The sequence below is a fragment of the Acomys minous genome (genome assembly GCF_964271855.1).
Source record: "Acomys minous genome assembly, chromosome: 2".
Lineage (NCBI taxonomy): Eukaryota > Metazoa > Chordata > Mammalia > Rodentia > Muridae > Acomys > Acomys minous.
In genome coordinates, this window is record NC_140484.1 from 130,389,547 (window position 1) to 130,412,839 (window position 23,293).

The 23,293-nt window shown below is 53.1% G+C and overlaps 2 protein-coding genes across 5 annotated transcripts in view; both read right to left on the reverse strand.

Moving 5' to 3' along the window:
• MYO7A (myosin VIIA) overlaps positions 1-14,171 on the reverse strand; it is a 70,131-nt gene extending 55,960 nt beyond the window's left edge. For 2 of the 3 annotated variants that reach the window (XM_084768179.1, XM_084768178.1), the window contains exons 1-3: positions 6,140-6,208; positions 5,526-5,653; positions 1,329-1,442 (exon numbers count right to left, since the gene is read on the reverse strand). In XM_084768179.1, coding sequence (XP_084624305.1) covers positions 1,329-1,442; positions 5,526-5,639 — 228 coding nt within the window. In that variant the 5' untranslated portion in view covers positions 5,640-5,653; positions 6,140-6,208. Of the gene's footprint in view, positions 1-1,328; positions 1,443-5,525; positions 5,654-6,139; positions 6,209-12,358; positions 12,419-13,941 lie in introns of those variants that run through there. The other variant, XM_084768180.1, reaches the window with a different exon arrangement.
• A 2,105-nt stretch (positions 14,172-16,276) lies between these two features.
• The window catches only part of CAPN5 (calpain 5), a 57,457-nt gene continuing 50,440 nt past the window's right edge, over positions 16,277-23,293 (reverse strand). For both annotated transcript variants that reach the window (XM_084801571.1, XM_084801570.1), the window contains exons 10-13: positions 21,222-21,418; positions 20,478-20,593; positions 19,896-20,032; positions 16,277-18,867 (exon numbers count right to left, since the gene is read on the reverse strand). In XM_084801571.1, coding sequence (XP_084657697.1) covers positions 18,685-18,867; positions 19,896-20,032; positions 20,478-20,593; positions 21,222-21,418 — 633 coding nt within the window. In that variant the 3' untranslated portion in view covers positions 16,277-18,684. The remainder of the gene's footprint in view (positions 18,868-19,895; positions 20,033-20,477; positions 20,594-21,221; positions 21,419-23,293) is intronic.

Here is a 23,293-nt window from a genome sequence, read left to right on the forward strand (position 1 = left end):
GGATACCATCTGACATGCAACCTGACCCAGGTGAAACTCTAGCCTCAGGTAGAGTCCCTGGTCCCCAGCCTCAGACCTGGGGAGCTTCAGCAGCCGGTCAGCTGCCAGCCCATCCTGCACAATGCCTCCCCATGACTCAGCCTCATAGGCGGTTCCTAGAGAACAGAGAACTAGAGCTCAGAGGAACGGAAGGGCGGAAGGGCGGCCTGGCCTCAAGCCCAGGGCACAAGCCTCTCTCCCCCTGCAACCTGAGTCCTGTAGCTGCCTCTGAGAGGCAGGAGCACATGCAGAAGTAGAGATCCTACATTCTAACCCCAGCATCACTGATTGTGAACTTGGCGACTCGCAGTCACCCAATGGGGTCCCAATTACTGTCTGCCCTGCCTTTCACAGGGACCATGAGAGTTCAAAGACAGAATCCACGCAGGGCCTTAGGGATATCAGTCTCCTGCGCTCACAGCTCCTGGGCCTGCCTCCCCTTGCCCCAGCAGGGCCTTCTCCAAGTCACTGCATTCTCCATCCCCTCTTGGTTCTCTCCAGGTGAAAAGACTAAGACAGGACTCCAGGCTAGGCTGTCCCTAGAGCCAAGCACAGCACTGGGCACAATCCTAATTATGGCAAGTAGAAACTTCCTAGATCTTTTATATTCACTACATTGCTGTACTCTGCACTGCATCTGCATGTCCCCAATGCACACACGTGTAAGTCAGAACAGAGACACGCATGCACACACATGTGCATACTCATGCACACGCACATACACCCACATGCTAAGGTACATACCCATGCTGCAGACTTATGCTCCAAGACCCCATGGCTGCCCTCATATAGACCACCTGCCTTCCTATAGATTCTATAGGTACCCTATAGATCACCCCTTCCCTTGGATCTTTGCCTCCTTCCTCAAGGGTTCATCACTGCTACCTACCAAGCTTGCTCTCCCAGGACCCTTTCTGTGAGACGTGAGGGTTAGACTGATCCCATGAGGGCAATGTGGAACACGAATTCTAGGTGTCTGCCAACGCCAACTACAGAGGTGCTCAGCACACGTAGGCTAACATGTGGGTCTCATCTTATTAAAGAGAAAACTAAGGCTCGAAAGGACAAAGCTGGACTCCAAAGTACCACTGAGTCGTGCCAAGGAGCTCCTCAACACTGCATCGTCATCTTTATGTCCCATGTGCCAGAAAGGCCTGAAGGCTTTGGAAGTGTGTATACAGGAAGCAAATGGGGTGGGGGGGGGTTGGACAGTTCCTGGTCACTTCCTATTCCTGGCACCTGCCGCTGAAGCCTTCCCAGGTAGGGTTGGAAGAAAGAGGGTTACTCACGTTGCCTTCATCATCCACCACCTGGATCTGTCCAGAGTCACAGAGCTTCACCACAGCCCCGATGGGCACGTCGAACTCCTGGCCTGACTTGAGATCCATCCACACATAGTCCCCCTGTAGGCAGGAGAACCCAAAGCTGAGCCTGGAGAGCCAGTGCGGCCCCCCTCTCCCATCACCACTTAGGCATGGAATCTGAGCCAGAAGAGAGGGCAGGGGGAGCCCTTGCTTTCTGCGGGTTCGTGGTGGCCAGCCTCCGGCTGGGGCTCACACAGTGCCATCAATATACCTCCTGTAAGGCAGGCCCTGCCTGTCACCTTCAGCTGAGTGACCTGAGGCTCAGGAACAGGAGCAGCTGACAGCACAGGAGGGCCACCTCAGCCCAGGCCTATCTACAGCTATGCAGCCCATGGCCTCTGGGCCTACAGGCCACATGACAGACTAGAGGCTATGCCAGGCACACCGAATCACTTCTTTTCTTCCCTAAAGGGGGACACATGGACCACCAGGCTGCGGCACACATCGCTGGATCCATCAAATCATTCTAGCAACGGGTTTTTGTGGATCCATTGCTCCCTGCTGAACCTGGGGTGAGAGGCCACATCAATTGCTTGTGAGGAGAGCCCAGGCCTTGAAGGTGGTGAGGGAGGGACATTTTAACTCAGGCAGGTGAACTAAGGGCCAGATTCAGAGAACTGGACGGAGAATAATTATATTTCCTGCTGACGTATTCAACAACCATGTATCGGGCACCTACTGAATACAGAGTCCTGGTTGCTTTAGAAGGAGCAGAGACCACTATAGATTTTCCATTCTTGCTCAAGACGTTAAAATGGCAACCACTGAGCAAAGCTCTTCCCAGGATCCCTGTGGACGCTGATGAGTAAAGTAGAAGGGAAAAGCCTGAGGAGATGGAGAATGACAGGAGAATGACCACTCCAACTTGCAGAGGAGGAAAACCTCTGTGCTGAGATCTGAAGGGCAGAAAGCAGCCAGCCAGGCAGAGAACCCTGGGAATGGCGTGCGCAAAGGCCCTGAGACAGGAGGGAACATTAGGGAGGCAAGTATAGGGAGGACAGAGGTGGGTGCGGTCCAGGACACAAAGGTCCTTGGTGGCCTTGAAGTAAAATATCTGCTTGTATTCTAATCTTACTGAAAGATGTGTTCTTCTGGAGAGGGGTTCCCAAGCTCTCCTGGAGTGTGGGAGAGGTTAGCATCTTAACAGGCATATAATTTCACATCAAGCACGGTTGGAAATGTAACTGGCTCACTACAGACCAATGGGCATGGCACAACCAGCTCAGGGCCTGGAGTTAGGAGCCAGAGTCCTAGGCCCTGCTCACTGACCCTGAACCCCAGTTTCCTTGCCCCTCCATAAAGGGGAGAGCTTGGATATACAGCTCTTTCGGGCTTCTGTCTCCCATCAGAACTGCAATGGCCCCTGGCTTGCTCATACAAATGGGAGTTAGCGCATGCGGAGACAAGCCAGTCAGTCCTCGGTCCTGCTTGATCCAAAAATGACCAGGCCTAGGGGACAGGAGAGTTCACATTCATGGAGCATCCATTGGGAGCCAGAGACTCCCCTCTGCTTCCAATCACCTGCCTTTTTAACCCTCACAACTGCTTGCCACCTCCAGCCCCTGTGTCTGTCCACACAGCCACAAAGCAGTGGTTTTTCCCTGGCCTTGGCTTCCTCAGCCCTGCTAGGGCACCTTGATCCTGCCCTCTGTGAGAGCTGTGTGTGTGGGCTGCCCATCCTCTGAGGACAAAACAGGAGCAGATGGGAAGGTGCTGCCCAAAGAGGAGCAACCTGGGCTGCCCTGAGATGAGTTGTGACAGAAACAGGTACCAGGTCCACAGGGTTAGTGAACCACACATGTCTAAGTATGACATGGAGCTACCCACACCCAGAAAATGGCACAGTTATGACTTTCTTTCTTGAGACAGTGTTTCATGTAGCCCAGACTGGTCACAAATTTGACACATGACCAAGGATGACCTCCTGTTAGAGTGCTGGGATTACAGGCACGTCATGCAACGCCTGGTTTATGCAGTTGGGATCAAACTCAGGGCTTTATGCCTTCTAGACAAGCTTGGACCCCCCTGAGCTACACACCCCCAGCCCCTAGGTTTTTCACTTTGACAACTCCCCTCTGGCAGCTGTGTGGAAAAGGGAGTCATCTGCTGACTTCACAGCCTAGCATCACACTATCTTAGGCAAGGATGGGCCCAGCCGCTCACCCATGGCTCCCAAGAGCCTGGCTCAGAAAAGGACTCGGTGACAGGGAAGGCACGGGAGTGTGAATGGATGTGAGCATGTGTGTGGTGTTAGTGTAAGCGAGGACATGTGACTGTCTATGAGGGAGTGGTGGAGTGGTGTGTGTGTGTGTGTGTAGAGACAGAGTAAGCACAGAGCAGAATCTTCAACTAGTGGTGTGCTTCAGAGAAGAGCACTTGCCCAGACACATGAGAGTACAGATAAGTTCTATTGGAGAAAGACAGGCAGGAAGAAAGGAATGAGGGGAGGGAGGGAGGGAGGGAGAAAATAGAGATGATTTCTGCCTGTTGGCTCAGGAGCCAGATGACTGCTCTATGGAAGTCCCAAAACCTTCCAGAAAGTTAGATGTTTCTCTGGAATGAACTGTTCCACCAGCCTCTGTGATACCCAGGTTAAACCATCCCGACTGTCACCCAGCCCCAACCTGAGAAAGCCCAGGCCCAGGTCTCTTTTCGCACATCCCTGAGGTTTAGCCCTGAACAAGACGGGCTGGGGGCCTCCTAGCTGCGCGACTCCCAGCCCTAAAGACAAGCTGAAAACCTAGACAGAGGACAGCCGAGAGCCAGGCCTCTGACTCACTTTGTGTCTCCTGGCCTAACACAGGGCCTGGCACACAAAATATTTTTTCCCACTGAAAGAACACAGAATAATCAAATTAAGGTACCTGGTGTGAGCCAGGAATAAAAGCTGAGAGGGAAACTGAGGTACTCAGAACACACAGCAAACAACAGGCTGTCCCCAGGTGGGTAGACGGTAGTCTGGGCAGAAAAGGCCCGTGTATCCTAAGACAGCTAGTGCATAAAGGCACCTATTTTATAGTTGAAGAAACTAAGGCCCAAGAAGAAAAGAGAGCTTGGTGCATCCCCTCATCAGATGGCTCACTGACAAGACCTGGTTCCAGTGGCCAGACTCAGGCCACTGTACTGCCTAAAACCATGCCGTGAAAGGAACCTCACCTTGCAGTCACGATCCCATTTGTGACATGGCAGATGCTTCAGTGTGTGTGTCGGGGGGGGGGGGGGGAAGGGGGGACTGTGCAACTTGGGCCAAGTTTTAGCTTTTCAATTGTCAACTGACTCCCTGGATCAGCACCTTCCAGGCCCAGGCTCCCCCCTGCCACACAGGACCAGCTGCAGGGACTTCCTAGGGTCCCGTTTAACAGTCTCAAGCATATGCTCAACCCCCAACTGCTTTCAGGAAGCTAGCATTTAGCCACAGTAAACACAGTGGTCAAGAGATGTGGGCTTCGACTTCAGCTGTGCCACCGGGCTGCTGTGTGACTTGAGGGGTACAGTCTTTCCAAGCCTCACTTTTCACCAGCCTTAGAAAGGAAGAAGTCAGCGTATCTGAAAACCAGAGCCCCACAAAAAATGCCACCTGTGACTGGTGTCTGTCTGCCCTACTACTTCTAGGCTTGGGGGTCAGTATCACATCAGTACCGATGCACAAGCTCTCAGCCCCTTCCTGCCCCTCCCTTCCTCTGGGACAGGTCTTTTGCTCTGGTCTCTGTGAAATAACAGGAGCGTGATTAGAAGACCCCCTCACTCATTTTTCTAACCACTCTAGGCCATTTTGTAGGCGGGGAGGTAACCAACGTATTGCCACAGGAGGAACAGTGACAAGTACTAGCCTTTGGTGAGAGTGGGGACTCTCTGAGCTGAACACCAGTAAAAAGCTGGGAATTCGAGTCTTAAGTTGGTCCAGCTAGCCTGCCCCTCCTTCATGGCATCCCTGGTTTTCCAGACCCATGGAGGTGTGGCTTCGACCAAGCTCGTACAAGAGTGCTCTAGTCCCGTGCAGAATCCTAGGGCCGCTGTCTCCCCACTGCTCCCCACTGCTTCCCACTGGGCGGCTCACTGCCCGGGAAATTGAAGGCCAAATGGCCACCGAGCCTTTCCCTCCCGGCCCGGCCCGTGGCTCACCGGCATGAACGCGAAGGTCTTGAGCGCTTGGTTCAAGTTTCGCACCAGAGCCCACTTGCCGGGCGGAGGGGCGGGTGCCTCACCCGGGTCAGCAGGGCCGCCGGGAGAATCCATGGTGTGCGCAGGTTCTGGTGGCCGCAAGACGCGATGCGGACTCCAAATTCACTGAATCCCGCGCGCCACCCGCTTGGGAACCCTAAACCGGGCCATCTGCCACGGGCCCATGGCAACGGCGGCTTAGGTGACGCCCGTGGACCTGGCGGGGAGGGGGCACTGCACTACTGCGACCCCTCCCACAGAGGAACCTTGACACCCCAAGATTCCGGGGGTGCTTCTCTGGGACCGCAGCCAGGAAAAGTAGACCTTATATTGGCTGCAGTTTTGGAGAAAACCGGTCTGTTTTCTATAGAAGGAAAAGCTGGACAGCTGTAGGGGGGGGGGCGCAAGTAAACTTCAAAAAGGTTTAGGACTATAGAGAAAGGCGTCTGGTTCCATGGCCGCCGCTGGGGAGTTAAAGCTAGTTTAAAAAAAAAAAAACTCTCAGAAAAGCATCTTCAGGGGAACTGAACCCTGACCTCTCCAGGACCTCTAGTCACATCACAGTTTAATCTCACCTTCCAGAGGTTTGACTGCTCCTGTGTCTCAGCATCCAAGCAAGATGTGGCACCAGGCTCCAGTCAGCGCTGAGCCAGGAGCCAAAGGCCACTGTCAGTGAACGCCCTCCAGCCCCACCCTCCCAGCCTGCCCGAATCTCTGCCCTCCCTGTTTTCCTCCTCTACTCTCTTTTCCCTTCAAGCCCTGCCCCCTCAGCAAACACCAGCAAGCGAGCAGAATCTGTGAGAACAGGGAGGGAGGACCCGAGAGTCAGAGCCTACAGGCAGCTCAGAGCCTCCTTCTACGGACACATCAGTCTCAGCCTCAAGGATCCGGGACTCCACCATTCTAAACCAGGCTGACTGCCTGCAGCCACCAACCCTGTCCATCCTCAGGGACCCTGCTCTCATCAGAGCTCTTCTCCATCACGCTCAGAGCCAGGGTACCTCTGCCTCCCTGTCTGCCTGCTCATGAGGTGCACAGAACACAAACAGGGAGGAGCTGACGGGACTCTGGCATTTCCAACTGTCCCTACCAAAGCCTTTGCTGAGCGCAAACCCAGGGTAGGGCCCAGGGGGCCCTGCTCACGCAGCATGTCCCTGAGCCCTCGTCCTGGTGGGACCTACAGGTCTAGGCACAGATAAGGAAGTACCAGCAAGATAAGCTGATGTGAACACAGCTCTGTGGAGCCAGACAGCTTAGGTCCAGTCCTGCTTGGCCACAGGTTCTTCGCTCAAGCTACTTTAACCTGGGGTACCTATGTTTCCTCATGTGCCTGTTGCAGGATGGTAGCACCCCAAAGGGATGTGGATTCATGGGTTAAGCTGGGGTTCCCCACTATGCTGTGAACAAACACTGTGTGCTTGGTGGCTGCTATTGAGTGAGGGCGTCATGGGAGGAGAGACTGCTAACTACACATTTCTTAGGCCTCCGTGAGGGGAACAGCCCAAAGAGCAGCTACAAGGGAGAGGGGAGACAATGGGTTTCACGCTGGAGAGAGAGGCCTCCCTGGGGGGGGGGGGGGGAGGCCCAGCAGGCTGCTGCTGAGAGGTTGTTGGCTGTGCAGGTGGCACTGGAAAAACAGCAGAGACAGAGGTGGTCAGAAGCAGAGGTAGGGCGGGTGGAGAAGGGGGGGAGTTCCTTGTTTGCTAAAAATCTTTACTGTGAGTACAGCTGACTTTCTCTTCAGAAACCTTGGAGGAGCCAGGCAGTGGTGGGTTTAATCCCAGCACTTGGGAGACAGAAGCAGGTGAATCTCTTCTGGTTTAACTCTGGCCTGAGTTAAAGGCCAGACTGGTCTAGGCTGAGTTCCAGAACAGCCAGGAATATAGAGAGAAACCATGTCTTGAAAAAAAGAAAAAGAAAAGAAAAGAAAAGAAAGAAAGAAAGAAAGAAAGAAAGAAAGAAATCATGAAGGGCAGAAGACAGGAGGAGGGTGTTCTTCAAATGTAAAAAAAAAAAAATCCAGGTATGGTGTCTCAGGACTGCAATTATGCAGAGGTGAGAGGAGTCGGGGTTTGAGGCCAGCTTATGCTGCATGCTGATTCAAGGATGGCTTGAGAAACATAGCAAGACTCTATGTTTAAAAAAACAAAAAACAAAAAACAAGAGGAGCTGGAGAGATGGCTCAGAGGTTAAGGGGATGGACTGCTCCTCCAGAGGATCTGAGTTCAATTCCCAGCACCCACACAGTGGCTTATAACCACCTGTAACTCCAGTCAGGGGCTCAGCACCACACATGCATGTATTACACACACATACATGCAGGGAAAACACTCATAAACATAAAATACAATAAATAAATCAAAAAATTAAAAAGCATAACCACACACATGATAACAACCAGTACTGTACTTTGCTGTGTAAGTCTCCCTTTCTCCTGTAATTAGAAATGCATAAAGTGGTGATAATTCTATGTTAATATGTTTGACACATAGTTTAAAGATGTAAGCTGTGAATACAGAGTGGGTGGATCTCTTTTATACACCACTGAAGTTGATTTGATTTGTTTTGTTTTGTTATGTCTTTTTGTGTTTGGAGACGGGGCTTCTCCTTGTAGCCTTGACTGTCCTGGAACTCACTCTGTAGACCAGGTTGGTCTTGAACTCACAAAGATCCGCCTGCCTCTGCCTCCCAAGTGCTGGGATTAAAGGCGTGCGGCACTACCGCTCAGCCTAATTTGATCTATATATTATTGTATATTTAAGATGTTAGTTGTAAGTCTAAGGGGAACCATAAAGGAAAAAAAATCTTTAAAAGTTTTTAAAACAATGTTTATTTTTAAGAATTTATTTTTATTTATGTGTATGTGTGTATGTGTCTGTGATCAGTGCCCTGGTGGGATTCCTGGAGCTACCTACAAGCTGCTGTGAGCTAACTCCCTAACATGGGTGCAAGGGCCTAAATCTCAGTCCTCAACAAGGGCAGAACAGCAAGCACTCTTAATTGCTGAGCCAACGCTCTAGCCCTTAAAGTTGTTTGTTTGTTTGTTTGTTTGTTTGTCTTTAAATACACAAAGAAAGAAGAAGAAAACCATAAAGAGAGGAACCGAGAAAGGAATCAAAACAGTAAACTGAAAAAAAAAAAAAACAACAACAGTTAAACACAAAAGATGGCAGTAACAAAGGCGCTGCGGCAAGAAGTTACAAGGTGTGTAGGGGACAATAGCCGAACAGCAGAAGGCCTTGGCAAGGGCCTGGGGATGTGGCCGAGAGCTTGCCCAGCATGCATGGAGCCCCAGCAGCACAGAAAACCAGTCGTGGTGCATGCCTGTAAGCACAGCGCTGGGGCAGTGCGGACAGTAGGAACAGAGTTCAAAGTCAGTCTTGGCTGTATGGTAAATTGAAGGCCAACCTGGGATTTGGAGACTGATCTCAGCAAATGAAGTCCTGAGCAGTAATGGCTTTACCTATAGGCAGGTTAAACACACCCAGCTGAAAGGAAGAGCTTCACAGAATGGATAAGAGCAAGCACAGGGTTTCTACCTCACTTTAAATCCAAGGTCTCCATGCAGATAGCAGTCCAGGCAAACAGTAACCAAGAGAGAGCTGGGTGTTCACATCAGTATCGAGCCCTGATACCGATACACAACAGACGCGAAGCCGTGAGTTAACGCAGTGTAAAAGCTCCTTTGTCCCTTGTTGCAATCCTAACCATCAGCGGACAGCCCAGAGCTATCATCTGCAAACCTCCCTCCGCCTGCAAATCTGGGTCAAGTTCACATGGCTCCGACCCTGGCCCACCACCAGAACAGAGTCGTGTCAGGCAGAAGGGAAATGGCCTCCTGAAGGTCCTCAAAGAAACAGGTGTGTATACCACAGAGGCCTGGGTTCCTGCTTCCACGGTCACCCAGCCTGGCCACCCTGGGGACATCTTCTTGGAGACCTTGGTTAGAAAGGACTCTGGCTATAGTCGCATTACTTTCCCGATACTGACTCCTAGGCTTCCTCCTGGTCCTCTGGGATCTGGCCGTCTTGCTTTTGTTTCCGGATGACACTCAACTGGGAGGGACCAGTCTGTCTCCTTGGTGCTCTGCCTGGCATGGAACTAGGCCTCAGTGGGGGCTCTGTGGGGCAAGTGGACGAGAACTGGCTGGGAGAGGGAGCCTTCGCCTGTAAGGACTCCTCAGGGACCTTGTCTGACTCAGAAGGCCATAAAGACAAGGGCTGCACCCAGCCTGACAGCAGGCTTCCCAGCCAAGAGCCTCTATCCTGCAAATACCAGCCAGGGACAGTCTGATCTCTCCTCCCCCAGGCCCCGTGCCTGCTCTTTGTCTATGTGTCCCCCCCCCCACCTCCCCTTCCTGACAGTTGTCTGCCCATCATTGTCACTGTTCCCTATCTTGCCCAGGCCTGCCCAGTTCGTGGTTCAACGATCCCGCTTGAGCCTCGATTTCTTCCCATGTGGAATAAGCTGAGCTCCCCACCTCATAGCTGAGCCACTTAGCATGATGGCCGTGGATACCACCCCGCTCAGATGGAAAAACAAAAGGTTTTCCGGGAGTAACGGAGTTTAGTCCTGCAAGTGTCCTTTGTGCCTGGCACCCTGTCACGGCTGAGGGTGTGGCCAGGCGTGCAGGGGGAATGAAGGACGCATGAGTCGAATCTGTGGTTCGGGGAAGGCTGAGGTACAAGGGGAAGGAAAGAGGATGGATGAACGATCTGCCATTGATATTTCCCACATGAGGACAGCCTACACATGGAAAAAGAATCATCAGGCCCTTTGAGGTCTCCTGAGAGTTCCCCATCCCAAATAAAGGAAGAAAGCAAAGCATGAGGAAACATCACAACGCCATTGTTAGTAGGTGTGCGGCCGCCGACCTTTGTGGAAGGCCTGGCTGGACAATTTATTAGCATGCCATTTTACTGTCAAACCTCCCACAGGCAGGAGCTACCATCAGCCCATTGTGAAGTGATGGTAGCAATTAGCCTACAGCCTCATAGCTGGAGTGCCAAGGAGCTGGGAGCCCAGCTCAGCCCTTGCATCCAAAAGGTGGGTGTACTCCTATCTGGGCATCTCAGTATCTCAGCACTGAACACACACCTCACAGCGAGTGGGCTGGTCTCCAGCTGGGAAACTGAGGAGCAGGAGGAGGTTGCCCTTGCGTCTAGGGCTCCATGGAGGCCCAGGAAGTCTGAGGAGACTTCTGCAAGGCTGCACTGAGGCCTGAGAGGATGTAGCCAGAAGAGAGGGGGAAAGCCAAGGTGAGGGGGAGGAGCAGAGCATAAGACAGGCGGGAGTAGGCAGGTGAGGGAACAGAATTGACAGTTTGGGGCTTACAGCCAAGGTCGTGAAACAGAAGGGGCTGGCATGCTCAGCTCAAAGTTCCTCCCAGCATCATCAGAGTCCATGATGGCAGCCAGCAGAGCTGGTGAGCTCCCGCAGCTGGGGCACGTGGAATATGCCCCGTTTGAAAGGGTCTAGAGCTACCATTCACTCACAGATCTGCTTCCCACTGGGTCCCTGCAGGATGAGGCCTGCCACCATTAAGAGATAGTCAGAGGCAAACAGCCCAGGGGGAGTGTTAGGATTCTGTTTCAGTCCGCCTACCTGTGATGTCATTGCCTACTTGCTATGGGGGCGTGGCCCTGCCCAGGGCTATATAAAAGAACGCCCACTCTCCTTTCTCTTCTTCTCACTCTTCCTCTGTCTCTGTCTCTGGGGTACCCTTCCCCCTCTCTGTCTCTGTCTCTGTCTCTGGGGTACCCCTCCCCCTCTCTGTCTCTGTCTCTGGGGTACCCCTCCCCCCTTTCCTTCTCTCCCCATGCTCATTTAATAAACTCCTCTATAACATAATATCTGGCATCTGGTAACTTTATTATCTTATCTTATTGCTTTATATCTTATCTTATTCTTATACATAAAAGGGAGGGGTTCTGTCAGGTAGAAGCCTGCTTCAGAGGCCCTGGGGGAACAGGGATATGGGGACTCCACATTCTCCTTCCTAGGGGGCGGGTGTCTGTGTGAATCCCCCACCCATTAACCCCCTTTAGCCTGGCTTTGGCTTTTTCCGATGAACCGTTGAACAAGCTCTCAGACCCGAGAAAGATTTTCCTGATAGAGATCAGGAGCCTGCCTTTAGCTTGCTAGCCCCATGAGGCCTTGGTGCTTCCAGCCAAGCTGATCCGTTGGCTTCTCATAGGCTGGGCCAATTGGAAACTGGTGGCGGGAGTCCCCACAACACCCAGCCTCACAGCCCTAAGGCTCTCTGCCAGGCCCACCTGGCCCCCTGCCCACATTCCGGGCTTCCACTTTGGAGACCAAGAAGAAGCTCATTAGAGTCTCAGGCTGGTCACGGGGAAGGGCTGAAGCTAGGGGGACTGGAAGGCTCAGCTGATGGGCAAACACCTTTGCAGATTCCCTGGGGGAGCTCCAGCTTAGGCTCCATCTCGCCCAGCTCACTTCTGCCCAAGGTGCCCCCATAAGCAAACTTGCTAGCTGCTTCCCCAAAGACCTTCCCCCCTGGGACCTTTGTACATGCTGTTCCCCTGCCTGGCGCGCCTGGGACTCAGAGAGGTAGGTGAGCCATCGCTCCTGCCCAGAGACACAGGCCAGTGATAGAAGGAAGGCACTGTGAGAGGGAGGGGCTTCTTCACAGCTGCGTTCTGAAGACTAAGTAGGAGTTTTCCATGAAGGAGAACTGGGATCAGTTTCCATGGCTAAGTGCATGGGAGGGTGGGAGACAGCTACCCAACATGGTCCTCCTTAGCTCTGAGAGAGAAAAGATGAGGTACACTCACCTGCTGAAGAATAACCATGTTCCTGTGTCAGAGTGCCTGCCGGAGTGACCAGACAGAGTTCTGTGGGAAGAGACCACGCCAAGCCCTGAGCCCAGGCAGCTCTGAGTCTGCAAGGCCACCTAGGCTCCTCCCCAACCCCTCCCCCCTCCCCCCTGATTTCCGTCCCTCTGATCACTGCCCAGAGCTACTAAGCCTCTGTCGTTCTCTCAGCCTTTGTCATCCAGGCCCCCAAAAGGGCTCCTATAAAGTAGCATATTTAACCCCACACCAGACATGAAAGCAAAGCTCAGAGAAGGACCATCATTTTCCCAAGGTCACACAGCAGAGCAGGGAAGACTCAGGACTAAGACTTGGGGTCTGGTTCCAGTTCAGGACTGCTCCAGGGGTCATAGGTCACATGGCAGGACGGCCTAAGACCTGTTGGTGGCTCTCTCATCTCCTACTTCATCCAGCACGGGGCTAGGCCCACAAATAGGCTCCAGGCTGGTTTGCTGCACTGTGCGGTCACCAGAGGCAGCCCCAGCCCACAGGCTCTGGTGTGAGGCCCCTCCATTCCTGCCTGGCCTGCCCCCCAGAGTGAGCATTAAGTTTTCACAAGGTCCCATTCTGAGGCATCTGGACATCCGATCCTCTGCCCACGACACTACCTGACACCTGAGCCCTGACCCTCCAGGCCCTGGGTCTCTGTGGGCACCTGGTACCTCCAGACACCTACATCAGCCCAGGTACCTGACAGGGGAATAATTACAAGGGCAGCAGGCAACGGTCAGGATTGCTGGCATCTGAAGAGGCTGCCTGGCTCTTGCCCCATTCCTGCTAGCGCAAGGCTACCAGAACAGACCGGGACCTTGGAGGGTGGTGCAGGCCAGAGCTGAAGACCACGGAAAACCTCAGGGTTCTCCTATGCAGGGCACAGAGCTCCACCTCTCTGGGCTCAGAACATTCTGCTTGTAAAATAAGAGATAGACTGTGTGCAAGATTGCTGATTTTCAGATTGAGACCACACACACACACACACACACACACACACACACACACACACGTGTATATATATATATATATATATATATATATATATATATATTTTTTTTTTTTTTTTTTTTTTTTTTTTTTTTTTCCTCTCCCTAGGCCTATGTCTGATTTTACCTTGTCCCCTCAGCAACCCTGGCTGGTGGCCTTCGTATTCTCAAGTCACAGATGGGAAATATAAGGCACACAGAGGAAACAACTTGTGCAAGGAGCAAAAGATTGTCACAGAGACAACCAAAAAGACGAAGGGAGGGGCACCCATGCCCCCTCTCCCTGTTCTCACGCCCATCTTCTCCCCTGGCTCTGGATGTCCCTGTCCTAGCTCCAAGCCAGAAACAGTTCCACAGGCTTGTCAGCTGCTCCCTCATGCAGGCCACAAGCCTCCGTGTGCCTGGCTCAGGACACTTTCCTTTCCTTGGCTATGGTGGCCAGGCTCCTGTAGGCTCAGGGGAGTCAAGTCCCTGGAGGCCTGTAGGGCAGGGGCTCCCCAGGAGGCCCCAGCCTATGACTCCTCCCCAGTCCAAAAGTCCCAGCCGGGGGAAGCTCATCCTTACCTGGGTCCTTATCTGCCACCCTCTGAGTCGCTACCTCCCAGCCTGGGGTCAGGGGCCACAGGTCAGGAGAACTCTGGAAGCCTGCGAACACTCTGCCCCAGGCTGAGTCTTGCTCTGGTGTTGCTCTGGGGTCCTCCTGGGCTTTTCTGTTTCTTGTTGTCTCCCAGGGTCACTCTCTCTTTCTGTTCAGGGCAGCTGTCCAGCCTGCACTGCCACCTCCCCTCCCTCCTTCTCTCTCTCCAAAGCCTTCTCCCAGGAGGCGGAGCCCTAGGGGGCCTCTAAGGTCTGGATGTGGTGACATCAGCATGAAGGGCGGGCTGTGCTGGGACTAATGTCCAGAGGCTGCCCGAGGCTCTGTGTGAAGCACCGGCCAACTAGTAGAGATGCAAGGCATGGAGGTCCCAGGAGACACTGCTGGCCAGAGTGGACCTAGGGCCTGGGGTCAACCATCTGGGGCCTCTTGTTATATGTGTCACTACCTGCTATCTCTGCATGGTTGGGACTCCTGAGCTGGTCCCACCTTGGTCACGATTTTGCTAGGTCCCAGCTCGCAATGGCCTCCCCCCCCCCGCCCCCCGGCTTCTCTCCTGCATGACACTACACTAGAGACCCTATAAGATTGGCAGGCTTGGCAACATCTGGACCTGTGGTGGCAGGAGCACATCCAAACCAGGGCTCCCCAAGTTGTGCCCCCCATGAGGCTCTAAGCCTGCCCCCACAGCTTGTTCTAGGAGTCCTGCGCGTGTTATTTTCTGATTATCCAGACAGGTGCCAAGCCACCTGTCCAGGAGCAACCTCATGCCGGACAGACAGACTCGTCTGATGTGAAATAAAATGTGTGATTTTAAAAAAGAGGGTGGGGGATGAACTGGACACAAAATACTCATAATAGGTGACGAAGGTGGGCTGGAGGTCTCCCTTTACCCCACCCGCTCTTGGTAGCTGGGACACCTGTGCTAGGAAGCTGCATTTGGGCTTGGGGGCGGGGGGGGGGGCAGGGGCGGAGGGGTGTGCCCTGGTGATAGAAACGGTGGGGGGTGGGGGGGGGGCGGGGCGGGTGATGATCAATGGCCCAACAGCGCCACCTGCTGGGAACAGCTAACTGCTATGAGACTACGGCTCCAAGAAAGGGAAAGCTACCCCTGCTGGTCAGCTCCCTCAGACTAGGGTGCCATGGTGCAAGGTATCCCAGGGACCAAGGCCGAATTGCACCTGGTGCTGCCCTCACCCATGAGGCTGATACTTACAGACCAAGCAAGCAGTGTGGGCCTACACAAAGTGGGGACGACAGAGCCCAGGTGGCGAGGTGGCACCTGGGGCAGGTGTACTTCATTGGGGGCAGAGGTGCATGGTGGGAAAACAGCGGGTGAGAAAATGGTCTCAGAACGGTACCTGAAACACTTTCTCAACACCCAAACTCGGCTAAGCAGGTCACCCAAGCCAGGAAATCTGGAAATCCGTTTCAGGTTTGTTTCCCCAAAAACAAAACACCTGAGATCAAGCAGGCTGTCAAAGATGGTTATCTTGTCTCACTGTCTTGGAGGCAGAAAACAAAGTCCTAGCATAGTGGTCACTGTCATAACAGTCTTGCCTTTTGGAAAAGCGTTTTTAATCCCTTCTTCACCACCTCACATTCACCCCACCTCTGCCTGCACCATCTATAGGGGGCATCGATTTCCAGCATCTAGCCTTTTTTGGGGTACCACATCCAGACCATTGTAGAACCGATCTCAGCTCATATTGCCCTTACCCACTTCTCACCCCTTCAAATCCATCAACGTATTCCATCTATTTCGCTTTCAGCAATCCTAACTTGGCTTCTGCCTGTGACGCTGCCCATGCATCCCGGAGCTCTAGCTACCTGCACCTTTCCCAGCAGCTCTGCTCTACCCACTTGCGTCTGTGCACGGAACTGTGTCCTCTCCACTGGAACAGGACGCAGAGGCCGACTGAGAGTTGTTAGCGCCTATGGACTCCCACGCTACCCTATCTAGAACCCTACCGCGTCATGATCAGAGGGTTTGATTTGTAACATCTTGCCCAGTGGCTGGAAGGCTGTTCCAGAGCAGGAAATGCGCTTCCATGTCCCCAGGGCCTGGGATAGGCAAGGCTCAGCAAAGCCAGCCCCACACTGATTTGCAGGGCGGGGAACCTGAAGGATTCCACAGAGCTGGGCTCTGACTCACCAGACGACTAGCAAGGCCAGCCTCATCTGTGACTCCCACTTCCTTCCTGGCTCATCCCTCTGACCAGAGAGGGGTCAGCTACTCATTACCCCATACCCTCCCAGGGGGAAGAGGACAGATAAAACACACACAATACGGTTCTCTCTAGAGTGGCAGTAATATTTATTCTGAGAAGATAAGATGGCTCCTCCCTCTTGACTCCAGGGCATCGTAGCCTGGAAGAGTGAAGGCCAGGTCCTGGTGGTCCACGTAGGGCTCATCACCTGCAAGGCTTCCTGGGTGCTATCTCTGCTCCACCCTGTCCTCACCTGTCCTGTCCTCAAGGCTTCCTGGGGACCAGAGGTCCCTGCACCGCCAGGAGCCAGCCTGGCGCAGCTTGAGAGGGAGGAAGCAAGACCAGGGCTGCTGGTCCAGGTTCTTCTGGAGGTGGGAGGCAGTGGTTTGGTGCCCGTAAGACTTATACACATTTGCTACTTGGTCCTGGTTTGCCCTGTGCCTCAGAGGGATATGGCTGAGCTAAGACTCACATGTCAGGCCCTGAGACCCAAGATGGCGTAGCAAGTGTTTGCTCCTTCATTCCCGACCCCAGTCTTCCTTCGCAATAGCCATAGAGAAATGATTCTGTGAACGTGTAACGTATACAATAGAGAGACACACAGAGGAAGTGGGTGGCCTTGCTCCTATTCTTGTAAGAGTCCTCACAGGTAGGAGTCGCCAGCCCCATGCTGCAGAGGGAGGAGTTGAGGCACGGGAGGTTTAAGTGACTTGCTCCTGGTGGCATGCACAATCCCAGGCCCAGGTCTTTGAAGGGAGGAATCCTCTTGTCTTTATTTCAGTGCCTAGCCCTTCCCATGGCTCTGGTCCCAGGCCAGGAGCAGAGCCACCATGGAGCAAGATGGCAGTCAAGAGTCCAGCACCTCCAGGCAGGAAGAGGACCACACAGTAGTAGGGACTGGAGACAGAGTAACATTCCTAAAGGGGGCTGCTGCTGTTGACCCAAGTGTCAAAGCTGAAGAAGGGACAGAGGAGACCCTGTGAGCCACAGCACCAGTATTAAACAAGAGTCTGCAGCCAGCCTGAGGGTGCCCAGGACTGGACATGCCCAACTCCACACCCTCCTCCTCTGAGAAGGTCCGACTTCGCCCATGTCCTTTCATGCCCAATGTCAAAATAAAAGCAGAGGACCAACAAAATGAGTTTAAAAAGAACAACGGTGCGCCAGGCGTGGTGGCACATGCCTCTAGTTCCAGCACTGGGGGAGGCAGGGGCAAGGGTAACTTTGTGAGTTCGAAGCCAGGCTGGTCTACAAAGTGAGTCCAGGACAGGCAAGGCTCCACAGAGAAACCCTGTCTCGAAAACAACAAAACAAAACAAAAAAGAGAGAAAGAAAGAAAAGCACAAAGATGAAGGCTGACTTCCCTCTATACTGGGATTTTTTTTAAATGCTAAGACTATCAAATGTTGAGGACTGAAAGGAACAATTTGGTCTGGATAGCAAGGGCATGCTGCCTTCTGTGGCTGTTTGGGGATACTAGTAGAGAGGCCCCTGGTCAGGAGAGGGAAGTCCCTACCAGTGACGCCCGACAGGTGATCTAACCCTGGAGGCCTGGCACCACCCACTACAGAGTCCTTTCTTCTAAGAAAAGCCCAGGGTCTTTTTTTTAGCAGAGGCAGCGTGTCTCCCTTGGGTCTCCCATAGCCTCACATCAACCTGCCTGGCCCAGGCCACTCCTTCCAACATCACAAGGGGAGGTTGGCCACAGCCCTTCAGGGGGAGTGACATCAGCGCCTGTTCCTCTGGAAAGTATCTGCCTCAGACCTGAGAATGGGGAAGCCTGGGGAGGCTCACCGGGCTAACTGGGCAAATCTCTACTGAATACCGAAATGGATGGGGGCGGGGCGGGCGGTCAGGCATTAGACAATGAACAAATGTCTCCTGTACATGCCCACTAAGGGTTCTTTCAAGATGGTTCAAAAACGAGGTGCAGTGGGACTGGGGGTGTAGCTCAGTTGATAGAGTGCTTGCCTGGCAGACACAAAGCCCTGGGTTCGATACTCAGTGCTACATAAACTGGTGTAGTGGTGCATGCCTATAATCTCAGTGCTAGGAGGCAGAGGCAGGGAGATTGGAAGTTTAAGGTCACTCTAAGCTATATAGCAAAGATGTGGGGTCGGGAAAGCTAGGAAACAGGGGAGGGAAGGGGCTTGGGACATGGCAGTTTGTGTGTAAACAAGTGACATATTCTTGGCACTCCTCGGCAGACAGTAGGCCCCGGGGAAAATGTTTTCAACAGATAGCCCCTTAGCAGCAGTGCCCACTGGGTAGAGAGGGCTACTTTCAATCTTAGGCAAGAAAAATTCCCCAAGAAAGGTAATTCTTTGGGGCCCTCCAAACACTGAGGCTCAGAGAGGGGCAGGGCTCTCCTCAGGTCACACAGTGGGTCAGTGGAAGAGTGGGGGAAAGAGCCCCAGTGTCTGGTTCCCAGGCTGGTCCCAGGCCAGGTGGGGACATGCAAGTAGTGGTGAGAACTTGTGGGGCCAGGCAGGCCGGCCTGTGTCAGACAGCCGTGAGAGAGGCGCTGCTGAGCACGCGCACGGCTACGGTGCCTGGCAAGTCGCTAGGATGCCGGCTACTGCGGTCCCGGAGGTGGAAGGTGTGGAGGGCCTGCAGGTCATCTGGGTCAGTCTTCAGGTGCACCTGGCCCAGGAATTCATCCTTCAGGACTCGGTGGTTCCAAATCTGCGAGGAGACAGAGGGTGGGGTAGGGGCATATGCAGGGCAAGGAATACAGCCTACGGCAGGTGGGAATGAGAGCAGCAGGGCCTAGAAGCCAGCCAGGGAGAAGCCTGTGCCCTGGACTGATGGGGCACCCTTCTCCAGAGCCTTGGGATCCCCATCAATGCATGCTAGCACTTAGAAAGCTCAATCCGTCACTCCTAGCTCAAGTTTACTAACTTGAACTTGGGGGGGGGGGTTGGTAAACCTTGGACTTGACCTAATTCTGCCCCGCCCCCTTTTCTTTTTGTTTTTGTTTTTGTTTTTGTTTTTTTGAGACAAAAAACACTGTGTAGGTCTTTCAGGCCTGGAACTTGTGTTACAGATCAGGCTAGCCTTAAATTCATATTCTGTCTGCCTCTGTCTCCCAAGTGCTGAGATTAAAGGCGTGTGCCACCACAATCGGTACCTCATTTTTAATATTTGGGTTGAGTCACCTGCCCCTAATGGCCGTCCTACAAGTCTGTGATTTGACCCAGTGGGACCCAGTGTTAAGAAAACTTGGAAAATCTAGTTGCTCCCCCGGGGGTGCTATGCATTTGTTTACAGATGGTTTCTCGCCCAGAGAGAGGCTGCTCTGGGCCTGATAATGAGCTCGGAGTCACCGTGCTCCAGGTCTGTCGGCCTGAGAGAACGGAGCTGTGCTCAAGGACACTATAGCATTCAGACTGGCTCTTCAGGGCCCTAGGAAACAGCCACATGCCACACATGATCTCAGTGTCACTTTTCCAAGTGTTTCCATGGAGGGAGCTCTGAGGAATAGTGACCGAGCCTTTAGGCCAGGTCAGCAAAGAGGACCAGTGACCCCAGCTGGGACACCAACCTTGCTGGATCTCTGACCCAGGCTGACTAATGGTCAGCTACCTACAGAGGAGCAAGAGGTGGGCAGGACAAGTGGAGCTAGTGCCCGCCCGGGTCCCTGTCCAGGGGCCCCACCCCTTGGAGCGGAAGGCCATGGGCGGGGTCAGGATATGCTTGTGGGTGGGTCTCACCTGCACGGTGATGGGCTGAGCCAGCTTCTTGCGATAGAAGATGCCTTTCACATTGTACTCTGGTGTCGAGGTCCCTTTCTGCACCGTTGAGCGAACCTTTTCGCCCTCACATTTGATGATCACATATGAGTTTGCCCCTGGAGAGAGGACAAGGCGGGAAGGGGGGCATAGGGCGAGAGCCTAATGGGACAGGTGATATGCCAAACTGGTCTTTGTCATAAAAGGAAAGGGGAGACAGGAGCCTGATTCACCTTCCAGATGGGGGGTGCCCTGCCTTCTAGGGCCAGGCAGAGGAAAAAGTAAAGGGTGCCCTTGCCCACTGTTCCCTGTACACAGATTTCTCACCTCAACATATCCTTGGCCTAGAGAAGCCATCCCTGAAGCCCCCCCCCCAGCAGCTATCTGGTGTTCCCACCCTATAGGGGCTCTGGGGAGCCAGGAGGTGACCATCACTAGAAGAAGCCCACATCACCCCCTGGATGGCTGGGCCTGCAGAGCGAGTCCTGTAGGTGCTGGGGTCTCAAGAGGCTGGGGTCTGCGCTGAAGGAGACGGGGCCTGAGGTAATCTCTACACGAGCTCACCTGTTGGGGAGTCTTTGAGGCCAGCAGCCCCGAGGACATGGACCTGGGTCACCTGTTGGGGGTAGCCACACAGGGAGCTCCAACAGGTACGAGGGGGCTCATCCAGGCGCAGCTCCCTGATACAGGACAGGGTGGGCGGGGCAGATGGGTGGCAGAAAGACAGGGTTCAAAGTAAGGAGCGAGCCAAATCTCAAGGCAGACTCAACCACCCACTGCCACAGGCTGTCGGCCTCTCTTTCCCTCCCCCAGGGTCTCATGCTCCTGATGGTACCCTATTGAACTCAGTACTTCTGCACGACACATCCTCTGTTGGGCATCATAAATATCAACTCTAATCCTCCAAAGCCGGTCTCCGTGGGACAGGTGATAATGGTGACAAGACCCATATTAAAATCCAGCTGGGTGGGATGCTCAGTCCATACCACCACTGACAACACAGTGTCGGACCCTCTTTCTAGAGTCGGTCCCTATTTTTACCTATAAAATGGAGTGGTTAGGCTTCCCATTTGGGGTGCGAGAAGATAAATAAAGTAAGTAAAAGCCTCTTTGTAAACTGTTAAATGCATATAAAAGTCACTGGGCAGGCAAGCAGGGGAGGAGAGAGGCAGTGGATGCCCATCCCTGAGGACGGTGGTGCCTGGGCGCCGGTCCTTGAGCAGACACAGGCAGGCTAGGGCTGCAGATTCCACTAGGCCCCCTGCCAACACCGACTACACTGTCACCCGCCGTAGCCCCCACACACACCGGCAGTTGGAGGGTACATCTGTGAAGACTCGGAGCAGGAACTCGCCAGTGTGGCCTGGCTCAAAGGTGGTAGGAATGATGACGTAGCGGCCCTCAGGCTGCTCCGTCCGCAAGAAAACGCTACGCGAGTTGATGTAGATGGAGCTGGCGGCCTTATGCTGCAGGCTGTGCATGCGGTACTGGCGGTTCTCCTCCACCTGTGTGGAGACAGGAGGCGATGGGCCACACACAGCCCCGCACCACAGTCTATCCCGTCTCCTGCGGGCTACCGTGACAGAATCAGGAGGATACACGGACAGAAAACACCCAGGACCAGCAAACCCATAAGGACAAAATTAGCTTGGCTAGGCATAAGGAAAAGGGCGTAGAAAGCACTGAGGTTCTTGTGCTCACAGATATGGGGAAACTAGGAATGTTAAACACGCAGGGTTGTCTCCTCAAACAGAGAAATGTATGACCTGGTTTGTGCCCGGAAGGGTGGAGGCAGAGGCGGTCAATGAGCTGGTGACCTGTATGACTGAGGCTGCACCAGATCCTCCCCCAGGCTCTTAAGATGATGTCACATGTAGTCAATTTACAGACTCTACAGTTACGGAAGATGTCACATGTAGTCATGTCGTAAGCTCTATCGTGCACACAGGACTGAGTTAATTGTCACCAGGAAACTTTTTCCCAAAATTGTGTTGTGCTTAAATGTGCATGAAATAAACCACCCAGTGTCAAGACTCTCGAAGTCTGGACCAGCACGAGCTACTGAGTCCTACTGAACTGGAGCTCCTTCTTGCCTCACATGGATCAACACTCTGCAGGCTGGGGTGTCTGCACAGACCCCCCACAGAAGGATCTCCTGTATTGGGTGGCAATGACCTGCTGAGTGGACCTTCTCTTCACAGAGATGATACTCTAGTGATGTTACTAGGTTACTAGGTTAGAATGCTCAGTTCTGTGGTCTATGAATTTTACCTCAAGAAAAATAATTTAAAAGTGGGGGTGGGTAAGAAATCCCCTGGTAATCCCAATGACTTTGCAAGGTCTTTTTTTTTTTTTGAGACAGAGTTTCTCTATGTAGCCTTAGCTGTCATGGACTTGCTTTGTAGACCAGGCTGGCCTTGAACTCACAGATATCAGCCTGCCTCTGCCTCTCTGAGTGCTGGGATTACAGGCGTGAGCCACTGTGTTTAGCTACTACAAGGTCTTTTTAAAAAACTTTAGTGTGTGTGTGTGTGTGTGTGTGTGTGTGTGTGTGTGTGTGTGTGTGAGATGGGGGAGGGCACGCATGCCACAGAACCCATGTATTGGCCAGAGGACAACTCTGTGGAGTTAATTCTTTCCTTCCACCTTTACGAGTGTGCCAGGGAATTGAACCCACATCACCAGGCTTCAGTTGCAAGTGACTTTATCTGATGAGACTACTTGCTGAACCTTCTCTTGTTTTGTTTTGTTTTTGAGACAAGGTCTCATATAGCCCAGGCTTGACCTCACTTTATAATTGAGAATGTCCTGGGACTCCTGATTCTCCTGTCTCAGCCTCCTAGGTGCTGGGATTATAGGCATGTGCCACCACACCCAGCCTGACCCTGGAGTTTTGTCACAAAGACACCAAATGCAGTAGTGTCCCACACCCACCCCTGCTCATCTACAGTTCCAATTTCCATGATTTCAGTTACCTACAGTCAACCATGCTCTCTGAAAACAGCAAGAGGAAAATTCCAAAAATAATTTATGTATTTTCAACTTCAAATGTGTTGAAATGCTGCACCACCTCATCTCACTCAATAGGGCAGGAGTCACCTTGTCTGGCCAGTGCATCTGTACTGTGGTTCTGTGCCCACCCATTACCTGCTTGGTAGCTGCCTTCCTTATGGCTATGGTGTGGTGCCACCTGCAGCTTGGGACATCCACTGGGTGTACCAGAATTTATCTTCCTAGTTTGGGAGGCCTGCTTATCATGGCATGCCTAACTCACCCACCAGCCACTAGGACATCCTAGACAACTCCTGAAAAAGCACTGCATGGCACGGCACAAAGTGTCACAGCATGTCAACACAGTATGAATAAGCCAGCACAAGGTG